Source organism: Tachysurus fulvidraco, chromosome 21, assembly GCF_022655615.1.
Source record: "Tachysurus fulvidraco isolate hzauxx_2018 chromosome 21, HZAU_PFXX_2.0, whole genome shotgun sequence".
Lineage (NCBI taxonomy): Eukaryota > Metazoa > Chordata > Actinopteri > Siluriformes > Bagridae > Tachysurus > Tachysurus fulvidraco.
The window spans coordinates 1,884,598-1,897,530 of NC_062538.1; the positions used below are offsets into that span (position 1 = coordinate 1,884,598).

At 41.5% G+C, this 12,933-nt stretch overlaps 1 protein-coding gene across 1 annotated transcript in view; it reads left to right on the top strand.

The window, feature by feature from the left end:
• Positions 1 to 12,933, top strand: part of grk6 (G protein-coupled receptor kinase 6) — a 33,351-nt gene that overhangs the window by 3,064 nt on the left and 17,354 nt on the right. The window contains exons 2-3 of the mRNA XM_027177288.2: positions 5,842 to 5,937; positions 12,192 to 12,304. Coding sequence (XP_027033089.2) covers positions 5,842 to 5,937; positions 12,192 to 12,304 — 209 coding nt within the window. The remainder of the gene's footprint in view (positions 1 to 5,841; positions 5,938 to 12,191; positions 12,305 to 12,933) is intronic.

Sequence of the window (12,933 nt, forward strand, 5' to 3'; positions counted from 1 at the left end):
CGTTTTTCCTGTACCGTGAGATATCTGATGTCTGACAGCGACTCATGATTCAGTTATTTCCTCTTGCTAAGCCAAAAAAATAAAATAAAAAAATTCCAGGAACGTATAAAATCCGTCCAAATTTTGTTCCGTTTTTGTTTGTTTGTGAGTTTGTGTCTAATTTTCCCAGTCACGATGAGATATGTGAATGATTTTCACTTGAGAGTTTATATACACAACACCATGTGTTGTATGAAACCCAGAAGGAGCTGTGTGGCATTCGCTTGGACTTGGATTCAATTTATTTGCATGTGTAAACAAACAGCGCATGTTATTTGCATTACTGTCCATACGTTCCATATTAGTTTATCACTTTGTTGTTGGTATCGTTAGCATATCTCTGAATTTTTGAATTGCAAATATCACGGCATTATCAAGTTCGTCCGGCTTTGTTTTTTAATTATTTCTTTCGCTAAACTCGCGAGCGATATAGACAAAAGTTTTGATTTTGAAATATAATGAATCGTAGATTTAACCGTAATCGTTGTGCCGTTATTATAAATCTGCCCAAAATGATTTGTTTTGTCGTATCATGTGAATCCAGTGATTCACCAAACACCCACAAAACACTCATCAGGAACATCGAAGCTGCTCACAGCACATAATGAAAACATTTTGTGATTGGTTCCAGAGGTCATTTGCATATCGTATCCTCCTGCGCAGGCCAATATTGCGATAACGAGTCGAGGAATAAAGAATCGTGTGCAGTGCAGGATTATTCTCTTCCTCCTGTTTCACCCTAACACATGTGAACACTTCCCTGTTCCCAGAATATCCTTTTTTTTATTATTATTTTTTTTTTTAGTCACAAGGCTTTTTAAAAATCTGTCATTAGCTAGTGTGTAAGAACAACCGGACAGGAAATTGTACCCTTTGGATGAATGCATCATAAATTAAATTGCACACTTTCCCCCCAAAACTGGACATTGCTATTCAGGATGTAACCTAAACTGGCAAACTATTTTGACACACTATATAGTACAGTACTACCGCGTGGTTTGGGACAAAGCCTGTGACCCCTTTTTCCCCTCACATGCCTTGTTGACGTTAAAGCGTTTTTCCTTACACCAAGGTCACTGTGTCTTGCACCTGGACCAGTCAGTCGAAAAGCGAGGAAAGGAAAGCGAACTGCCTGGAGAACGAACATCTCTTTTCTTCTCTGTGAAGCAAACGTGCATGAAACAAATCCTGGGATTCGATCCGTTGCCGTGTTTAATGTTTCCGTGCGACGGGAATTGCATGCGTTTGGAGTCAATCAGTGAAGTTAAACTGTAGCGAGTTTGTTAGTTCACTCACTCATTCATCTTCTACCACTTATCCGAACTACCTCGGGTCACGGGGAGCCTGTGCCTATCTCAGGCGTCATCGGGCATCAAGGCAGGATACACCCTGGACGGAGTGCCAACCCATCACAGGGCACACACACACTCTCATTCACTCACACAATCACACACAACGGACAATGTTCCAGAGATGCCAATCAACCTACCTTTAGTCTTTGGACCAGGGGAGGAAACCGGAGTACCCGGAGGAAACCCCCGAGGCACGGGGAGAACATGCAAACTCCACACACACAAGGCGGAGGCGGGAATCAAACCCCCGACCCTGGAGGTGTGAGGCGAACGTGCTACCCACTAAGCCACCGTGCCCCCCCCAGTTTGTTAGTTTGATAGTTTGTTAGTTTGTTAGTAGAATTTATTTAGCATTGATTCTGAATCTGACGTAAACACGACAGGATTTTATTTTAATTTCAATACGTCGTCCTTTCTTTAGTAACAACTTGTTCGTTTATGGTGGACGTGCCACATGATCCGACACGATCTTTACGGTTTTGCGTCTCGGGGAAGATTCTCTAACCTCGGTAACGGTTTTATACCACAGTCGAATCTTCAGGATGTTTCTGGTTTACCAAATAAATAAATCAATCAATCAATAAGCGCAGCAGATTTCACAACGAATGTTTCCAGCTACTCTAACGTAAGAAATAACAAACGAGCGTTAATCGTAGCTAACAAGAGTGACGGGTGTTTCGTTAATAAACAGAAAATTCTAATCGTTAGCAAATATTTGATCGTTTTACATTCTCAAAATTTGTTGTAAAGTAGAAACACTTAGTAGTTAGTGTTCTATCGTTCTATTTGTGCGGCGTCTTCGGAAACGTTACGATTGTTAGTTATTAGCGTTTGATTCTCGGCTTCACATTTAATGCCCTTGTTAAACTCTCGGTTTTCCAGGTTTAGCTCGGTCGCTACGTTACTGTCATGTTTATTTATATTGTCTCCAGGTTCACTCCCAGAGACTTTAAAACTGCTTTGTTCTCGGTCGTATTTCTCTCGTCTCTCGCGTATAAAGAATGCGTACACGCTCGGTTTAGCTCGTACAGAGCCTGTATTTCTGACCTGATTGTCAAGTCAATCATGGGTTGAATTTCCTAAACGAAGCGCCACACAACGATCATTGTTAAAAGAATTGAGGATGGAACATTGAACATTTGAGCACTTTGATCTGAACTTAGGTTTTGACAAAGGCTTTGGGAAACCAGTTTGACCGATATGCTCTCATCGGTAGCTCATCAGAGGTTCAACAGGAGAACAATCAGGTTTCTGTAGTCGTAGTTGAATGGCAGAAAAAAAAGGTTTTAGAACACCATTGTTTGGAGGTACTTTAGTGTGGCTTGATGTAGAATGGGTTAAAAAAAGTAACATAACGTCATGTTAAATATGCACTGCCCAACATTCCTGCTCAAAGCCACTGGGATTCCATACCTGATACACCTGAGAGGAACTTTCTAGAAACAACTAGATACTTCTTCAGTCTCCTCCGACCTTCCAAGGACATTCCAATAGGTGGATTGGGCATGCTACTTCGCCCCAAGCTGTGAACTAGTTACCATAAATTATTCATGTGTAAAACAGATTAGCCTTATACCAGTTTCACCCCCAGATGCTCCGCCCACAGCCACCAGATCTTGAAAATCTGGAAATTGGGTATTGTGGGTACCTGTTTGTGTCAGTATTTGTGAGTCTGTTTAATTTACATGACGGATCCATATTCAGATAACGTCCTCAGATACCGTCTACGGAGCCGTGCACCAGCCAGGCTTCAGGTGAATGCTGATTGGTTGAGGTGAGGGGTGTGTCCTGTTTGTGTCCAGATTACAGTACAGAACTTTATACAAGACCTAAGGCACATTCTCCTTTAATTCACAGCTCGTTCTGTCTTCATTTAAGGTCCATATCCTCAAGTACTGCGTAGACACTTTAAGTAAAGCAGTTAATTTTGTGAGATTGTGTGAAATTGCTTCCACACATCAGCATCTTTTATATATATATATATATATATATGTACTTCAAGAACTGGAATTTCTTGATAAAAATTAAATATATGTATATAATTGTATATACATATATATACAATCATATATACGTATATATATATATATATATATATATATATATATATATATATATATATATATATATATACGTATATATGATTGTATATATATGTATATACAATTGTATATGTATATACAATACATATATTTAATTTTTATCAAGAAATTCCAGTTCTTGAAGTTGTATTAACCGTCATTTATCTGATTCTTTAATCCTGTCCGATGATTTAAAACGTTTCAGATCCGATCGATGATTTTGTGTGTATCCGTCTTTTTAGATATTACGATTTTAAAAAAAAAAATTCGTTAAATTTTTAAAAATTTCGTTAATTCGTAAAAAATGAATCTTTAAAAGTTGCCCATTGAATGTTAGAAATTTGTTGAAATATTCTGTTAAATTTTTTTTTAAAGATTTGTAAAATTAAACTTCTTTTTGTGAATAAAAAATATAACCGTGTACCTTTATTAAAAAAAAAAAGTCTTCACCCATCAAAGCGGAGCGTTTTTTTTGTTTCGCTTTTAGGCCGTCCTTTAAAATATTTTGGTTTGCAGTATAAATTAAAAAAAAAAAAAAGGGTCGGTAGGTAAGTCTATATATATATTTTTTCAAGTTTCAATGTAAAAAAAAGTACAATTTTGGTGATGGTGATTACGTAGGTATGACAAATTAGCATATCGTGACGTCACTGACTGGGTCTTCAACCCGTGCCTTCGGGCGCATAATCGCGAACCTTATTTTGATGCTGGACAGTTTTTCCAGAACTCCGTGCCAAGTTAAAGCGGTGTCGAGCTGTTTTAATGAATTTTTTAGATGTATTATGGTGCCCGAACCCGTACGACTCTGAACTGTGGCCGCGAACATTTAAATAAATAGATAAATAAAATTTGAGTCGGTCCTAAATTGACAGGGTCGGTCGGGTTACGGCAAGCAAGAATATTTCTAAGATTGGCCTAATTGTAATTTTTTTAAATTACAATTTACATTTAAAAATTTTGGGAAAAAGTAAATAGACGTAAATATTTATTTATATTTTTTAATATACGTATCTTGGGTCAGTGAAGCGTGTTTGAGTGCCGTGATGTAACGTTTTTGTTCCCATCGTCCATCTCGCCTCAGTTCTAACGTTTTCATGTCGACGTCTCGCGTCGGTGTTCCTCTCGTGTAAACCTGCTTCACGTGAATCGTCTTCCTGTATCCGGCGTTAAGGAAAATGTCTGCATGGCGCTTTCCCAGGACGAGTTTTCCTTCTCTAAACATTACTGACATCCGCTCTGCCCTGTTGTGTCCGTGTTCCTGGAAACACGTGAATTATTTATACGCAGTCAGAGCAGACAGTCGAATCACTCATGCGGCTTCGCTCAGACTGATGCGATGTTCCTCTGCAGCATCCTAATAACAGCTAGCTACACTTAACCTGCTCTTGAATTCGATTATAGACAGAACTGAATTAGAGCTGGAATTATCGTTTGATTTTAGCAGTCGAGGCTTCGTAGAAAAACCCGACGTCGTCGTTAACACCGGAATCCGGTCTGGGATGTTAATTGGAAACACTTCACAGTAGGAACTTCACACCAGGGGTTGTGCTTAGTGCAGACTTATTTATTTATTTATTTATTTACTTACTTACTTACTTACTTACTTACTTGCCTATTTATATATCTATCTATCTATCTATCTATCTATCTATCTATCTATCTATCTATCTATCTATCTATCTATCTATCTATCTGTCTATTATTTTTGTTTGTTTATTTATTTATTATTTGTTTGTTTGTTTGTTTGTTTGTTGTAACGATGGCATTAAATGCATCGACGTTGAATATTCGTATCATTTCTAAAAAAAATCAATTAAATCATTTATTAAATGATTTAAAATGAATTCTATTTATTTATCAAATATTTATACATTTTTTGACATTTGACATACAATTTACGTATTTGTTTAATTTAATCGAATGTATTTTAATGTCATTTAATTTTCTTTTTTTTTCTCTAAACCAGGAAGTCATGTTATAACACCTCATAAAGCATACAGTCATAAGCATACCATAACATAAAGCATACAGTCATTTTCATATCAAAGTTCATCGACCACACCGACCGATACTTTGCTCACTACAGACTTATATTTTTATTAGAATTTTTTTAAATTCAGAGCGGGGGTCTCGTCTCCACAGCCGCTACCGCTAAGTCCCAGCACTTTACCTCGGTCTTTCCTTCTCCCAGTAATGTACAGTAACTGGAAGTGACACGTAAGCTGAAGCGTATTCATACGAGCCTCACCTCTGAATTCAGCCCCCCACTGTAATTTCTTTGAAATGCGATTTCTATTTCTAATCTAATATTCTTTTACAGCCTTTATAGTTCCTGTGTCTAATTTGATCTTTGCTCTTCTCCTTTGCAGGAGGGGGTGGAAACCGAAAAGGAAAGAGCAAGAAGTGGAAACAGATGCTTCAGTTCCCTCACATTAGCCTGTGTGAGGAGCTCCGGCAAACTATAGGTAAACAAAATAGATCCTGGTCGAAAATTGAACAGAAACGACTGTCTTTACAACTGGGACGAGAAGAAAAGCTTCTCAGATCTTTAGCTGTCCGGCGTAGCCTCGGATTTCTGTTCCTGACTGACAGGAACCCCAAAAGGAGCCCGACGCTAGGCCTTTAGGGCTTCGGCTTGTCTCGATGCTTTTCACCTCAGCGCGGTTGTAACAAGTGATTATTCGAGTGCTTGCTGTAGCTGAACCTGTTCACGGGTTGATCAGACATTATATCCTTAACTAGTCATACAGATGAAGTCGAAGACCATGGTTTTCCTCAGAGAGCCCCAGATTCCTGCCTTTTCTTCACATTGTATCAGGTTCTTCTCCCGGCAGGTTCTAGCACACATGGTGTTGAGCCGCTTTTCTGCTCCACACGGTTTTAATAAGCTGCCGTTCACGTGAGTCTCGAAAGTCTTGAGTCTTTTTCTCTGAATTTTCTCATCATCACAGCGTTTCTCAAAGCTCTTGACATGTATCATGCTAATAACATAATTGGCTGATTAGATGATTAAAGTACCAGCGAGTGTAAAAGTTAGCGGTTCCTTTTCATATCAGGTATAAGGATTATTCATTAATAGGATTCTGTTATTTATGTCGCGCGGATCTCCTTATGTCCGCTCGTCAGCGTCGGTTTCGTGAAAAAACAAACCGAAGCGCCCACAGCGCTGCACATGCACCACCTCTCCGAGGTCACAGCTTCATCACGCTTTGTTTTGCAACTCTGCACTACCTGATTCAGGAAGATGGAAACTTCTCGATGTCTCTGGTGATGAAAGAGACTGAAGATTTGCTTTTTCACTTAAGTTTGAAAAACTAAACCAACCTGCATGAGTTTTGGCCTCGGGGTTAATCACAGGAGAAGAGACTGAACTTTTGTGGTTTCCTAACTGCTGACGTGTGACAAACGAACACGCCGCAGTATCAGTCAGCACCTGAAAACTCCTCCGTCTTAGTTTCAGTAACTATTCTGTCCAGAATAATCTGTAAAGATGAACCGAGGAGAAACCAGGCAGAGATCCTGGAATCCAGCATCCGTAAGAAATCAGAGTTCCAAGAGTTACAGGACAGATACTGACTACGAAGGTCTTCTGTAATAAAGGATGCTAGGATAAAGGATAAGAGATAAAGTTGTCTTTCAAAAAAATGCTATAAACGATCTCTAGCGCCAACGGTTCAATCTTCGAGTATTAATAATTCGCTATTTGCATAACGCCGCGTCACAACGCCATTGCGGTCAGACGCTGACATGTTTTTGCAAAAATAAAAAACATGTATTAAAGATTTGGGAAGTGATATCAAATGAACCGAAGAAGCCGTACTACTGTATTGAGCCATTAAAAAAAAACAACACTCCCTATGCTGTGGCAGATCGAATCTTCTGTAGTTACATGGAGAGGAAACTGTGGCAAGGCCAAAAAGAGGAAGTCGTGCATAATGTTCGCTCTGCTGCTTGCAAGACAGCGGGCGACGGCTCGGCTCGACGTCGCAGAAGTTCTCATGTGGAACTGAAAGCGAATATTTCACAGTTGCTTTTGGGTTGAATCAGTTCCACTGACAGATCATAAAGGTGCAGCGGGAAACAAACGGACAAACGAACCCACGGAATTCATCTTAAAAATCTGTTTGTTTAAAACAGTCAAACGATCTCAGTGTATCTTCAGATCAGTTTGACTTCCTTCGTGTCGTGTAGAAGGTCAAGAGCTCCCGATACCCCGAGGTCTCTGAGCCGTGCCCGGAAAAGCAGCATAGCTCATGCAAGAGGTCAGTTAGGTTTTCACAATCACACAACCACACAATCACTTCCTGACTTTTAGCGTGTTTCTGGATGAATCATCGAAGGCGGGGTCTCTTACGCGATATACGCTTCGTTCTTCCGCCGGAAGAAACGTTGTCATGGGTTTGAATGAAGAAGTGAAGTTATTGAAACTGGTCATGGGATGTGTGGAGATGCAGCGCCGCCTTGCTGAGTACCACAAAGGCTTGTTTTTATCTTCTTGCTATTTCCTGTTACACTCACGATAAGCTACGTTTCGTGTAGAAGCAAGAAGCTTGGATTGAATAACTAACTAAAGTCATTCATGCAGTTATCCAGTCGTGCAATCGTGTCACAACAGAGCAATCCATAAAATCACCCGGTCACCTGGCAACATCGCTGTAGCTTCAGATTCTTGTTCCTGTCTGACAGGAAGCAGATCCTGTTGTGAAATTCTTACAGTTTTCTCCCGAATACGGTTGTAATGAGCGGTCATTCACTCAAAACTCCACGTCCATATGAAGGTTCCTTAAGAGGAAACATTGTTGACAATGTCTCGGTGCACAAAGCACCATTAAGACACGTGCCCCTTTTCCACCGAGGCAGTTTGAGTTCAGGTTCGGAGTCTAATTTAGAACCAGTTCTTTTTTTTTTGACAGCCAAAGCACCGGGAAAAGTGGTTCTTAAGAAGCACCAAAACGTTGCTGGTCTAGACTTAAGAACTTCTTATGTCAGGGGCTGTGGGCGGGGCTGTGGGCGGGGTTACTGTTAGCGCATTTGATCATGTCCCTTAAGTATACTGATGTTTAATACACTTTTACTTTACCGCAATATGATACATTATCAGCACACATGATAGTAGGTAGCTACATGCTAAGGCTAATTTTTTCTGTGTTAATGATAAAATAACGTTATGTACTTTATCGATCACAACCTCCGTTTATACAGATTACACGGAGCCGCACGTACACGTCGGATTCGCCACGTTTGGGTGTTAATGTAGGTTCACGAAGCCATGAGCATTAACAGTAAAGCAACATCTGCCATTGTTGTTGTTGTGTTTGTGTTTGTCGCTGCTGCGCTAACGTCGCTGTGTAACGTGACACGTATACAGTGATGTCACACTCGGCTCTGTGATGCTCTCTAACCGACGGAAAGGCAAACCGGTTCTTAGAAGGTTCACCAGTGGAACCAACTTTGAACCAGCACCAGCACTAGCTCTGAACCAGGACCCGGTTCTTTCTGGTGGAAAAGGGGGAATGGTGTGGAGGTGAAAGTTGGAGAAAGCTGAAGAACTCGAGTGTCCTGCACAGAGTACTGGCTCTGACTCTGCCTTAAAACTTCTTTTATTAAAGATAATTCTCAATCATATGATTTGAGTCAGAGTCGAATTTGCCTGGATGTTTAATCAGAGGATGAGGTTTAGATGTGTATCAGTCCACAGTGAGACGCCCAGGAGTCTCTCTCTCTCTCCCTCTCTCTCTCTCTCTCTCTCTCTCTCTCTCTCTCTCTCTCTCTCTCTCTCTCTCACTGTCTCTTTCTCTCTCTCTCTTACTCTCTCTGTCTCTCTCTCTCTCTCTCTCTCTCTCTCTCTCTCTCTCTCTCTCCAAATGTTGCTTCTTCACACAAAATGAATGGAGCGTATTGACATAGACGACAAAAGACCACGAGTTCATTTGAGCATCAAAGAGTTCGATTTTTCCGAGTTTGACTCACAGGCTCGCCTCGGGTCGGCCTCAACCTCACGGCTGTTCATTCCGACCAAAAACAAAACTACGTTGTCACAGGAAGCAGGAAGTGAAAACTAAAAGTGTGTCACTTTGCCGGTTTTGTTCAGCCTAGCAACGATTAGCAGGAAGTTTATTGTTCTGTTCACGTTTGTATCTTACACCGATTTTAGATTGGTCAGATGGTTTATGGCTTTAAAATATAATTCACAGGGACTCATATCAAACACCTGAACCCTAATGTTGACAAATTCCTGAGGTATAAAAACGTATCACGTCACTGCATCGCGGATTAACGTGAATCGTTAACTTGGAATCATAGATATATAGATTATATAGATCCTTTCAGGTTCGAGGAGAACATCTGACGTTTGGGGAAAGGCATCTCGAGTTGAGGGGGCATTTAGAGTACAGTCATGTCTACTGGCCACTGTAGTACAATAAAACATCCTCCTTGGGGACGGAAGTAACGATCCAAGCTCCATCATCGTGCTCCTGTTATCATCTTTTCCTGTATCTCGGATGTCAGACGAATATCTTTACATCACTTGGTACTCGCAGGTAGGAGTGCAGACGCTTTGGCAGCATCGCTACATCAAACTTTTCTTTCTGGATAAGCCCGGCTGTCCTTAGCTTCAGCGGGGCACGCGGTTAACCTCTCACAGGGTTTATATTGCCCTGCAAAGGGAGCAGAGATGCAATATGATGACTTTTTTTTAATGTGAGCATCAACACAAGCTTTAAATAAAATTCCATAATAGTTTTAATAGCTGGTTCTTAAGAAAAGTCTTTTTTTTTTTTTTTATCAAAGCCTTGATTGTTCGGCGAAACAGAGGCAGTTTTGTATTCCAGGATTCATGAACGGAGCGATTTGGACCTCCTCTGAGCACGCTGCCTCTGTAAAGACTTCTTCCTGTGTTACAGTGTGTGGCTTAACACTAGGAAATTCCTGATAAGTTTTGTGTTGTAATAAATGGACCTGCTCAGCAATTTTGCCCATTAATGGGTTTTCCTTCGTCCTGTTTACGCTGACCGGCACATTTCCTCCTTCTGCTCTTTTGGCACTGGTGTAAAGTTAAGATGAACAATCAGCAGCGTGGAAACGTTGAAGGAACTCTCCATTACACCCATGTATAGATCTTCTCTTGACATATTTAGTGCCTACGACCTTTTTACAGAAGGTAAAAGTCGCCGTAATCTTTTCTGACGTCGTCCGTAATGATTACCGAGATGGCGCATTCGGACAGGACTAAAATCACCGAGAAGCTCTGGTAATAATTACTTTACCCCCCACGTCCCCACGTAAAACTAATCCCGTCCGAATAGGGCTATTGCAGCTGTCATTTTGATTAGCAAATCAGGAAACGTTCAGCTTCCACAATTTAGCAACATAAACAACAGAAAATCATGTGTTAATGCTAAACGTTTCGTGTCACAAGAATTGCTTCAACTTTTTATTCATAAAGAGACTCGAGTGAATTATTTTATTATATTATTTTCTTAATACGTATTTATTCGTTGTTATTATTATTTTTCTTTCTCTCAGTTCCACTTTGATTTGCCTCCCGACTCACTGCTGACCTTTTAGCGTCCGATATGAACAGATTAGATTTCTGTCAGTCGAGCCGTAATAGTCCCTCGGCTTCCACGCAAGGGCCCGAGGGCCTCCAGTCAATGTGGCTGTTGTTATACGGCGACTGTTAATGAGCCTCCAATTTGTCTTCCTGACATTGAGTCCTTTTTCTCCTCGCTGTAGATTTGATTCTATCGTCCCGCAGGCGGACGGAGAGGCGAAGCAAGTCAGGAAACCCCGAAAAAGCGATTATCGATGCTTAAACCTTTTTCACATGACCTCAGACACCACATGACCTCAGACAGATTCCTATTCAAAAGAAACCCCTCCTGATTTCAGTGTAAAGATAACGAACTGCATGCACCCTGATGTTTGACTCGAGAAAAAAAAATGCACCTGTAGATGTTCTAGCTGTGCAGGAAGGGCTCGAGAGCTTTCGACATATTTATGCAGCGCTGCTATCAATACCAGCCTCCCACACACGGCTGCTTGAGCTGATGCAGGCCCACACACATTCCCATTTGCTTCTGTAAAACCCTGGAACCCTTCACCGTCCACCTGAGCAGAGCATGCACATCCGCCCCCAGCCCCCGATCCCCTGCGTGCCGCTCGTACCGCCCGTATCGCTCGTACCGCTCGGACCACGGATGCTGGCGTTGCTCCCAGCTCTCGGGGTCAGAGCGTGTACTCCTGAGTTGCCCAGTGAGTCGATCTGTTAAAATAAACAAACAAATAAATAAATAATGAAACGGTATGCAAACTTTTCTGAGGCGCAGGTGCTATCGTACAAGCCGACACGTTTTCTCCGTTTTACGCCAACATCCGTGAGCGCAGAGCGAGCCGTCAAGCCTCAAGTAGGATGTCGACGATGTTGATGTTGATGCCGATGCCGATGTTGTTGCTCACATCCGTTTTTTTTGTCTTTTTTTCTGTGCAGTCGAGTAATGCTCGTGTCCCTGAGGTTTCTTTTACAGGCAGAGTGAGGAGGAAGAGAGGAGAGTGCTATTGATTTTTATTGTGTTCATCGACTGGCTGCGATGATATTTACGCATTTGCTTTGTGCAAAATGCGTATATATGTACTATAGTGTGTGTGTGTGTGTGTGTGTGTGTGTGTGTGTGTTACAAAGCATCTCTCTTAACATGCTTACTCATTGATTCCACAGAAAAGGACTACAACAGCCTGTGTGAGAAGCAGCCGATCGGGCGTGTGCTCTTCCGGCAGTTCTGCGACACCAGACCGGAGCTTAGGCGCTGTGTCAAGTTCCTGGATGCTGTGGTAAGGAACTGCTGGTTGACTCTACAGGGAACAGTGTTTATTTTTTTTCCCATGAAGACTTAATAATCCAGATGAAAAGCAACACTATAAAACAAGACATGATTTTTGCGTGCCTCGTTACAAAACTTTCAGTAAGCAGGAACACGTGCTCGGGTATGTCCCACGGTTGCCATGGCGACAGTGCAACGTGACACGTACGCGAAGCACGAAGCTGACTGTGGGAAAATAGTTTCAGGCGTAATGTGGCATGTTTGTGGCATCTAGAGTCGTACTTTCAGAGTCAGTTAGCATTCGTAACAGAGCCAGTCAGCGTCAGTATACGAGTCGGTTCACAGCGGAGTCCGTTACGGTCCCCGGTGGAGTCGGTTAGCGTCGACCTGGTTGTGGATCCTCAACGTCACCATAATAACGGATCTCTCTTTGTAAAAGATAACAACCCGAGCTTACAGGAGAACGATGTGTTGCAGGGAAGTTTTCCGTTAGTTTTCCATTATCTGCCTTTATGGAATGAGTCTCCAGTGTACAGCAATTAATGTGTGTTACTGTTACACTGTACAGCCCTTAGTGTGTGTTACTGTTACACTGTACAGCCCTTAGTGTGTGTTACTGTTACACTGTACAGCCCTTAG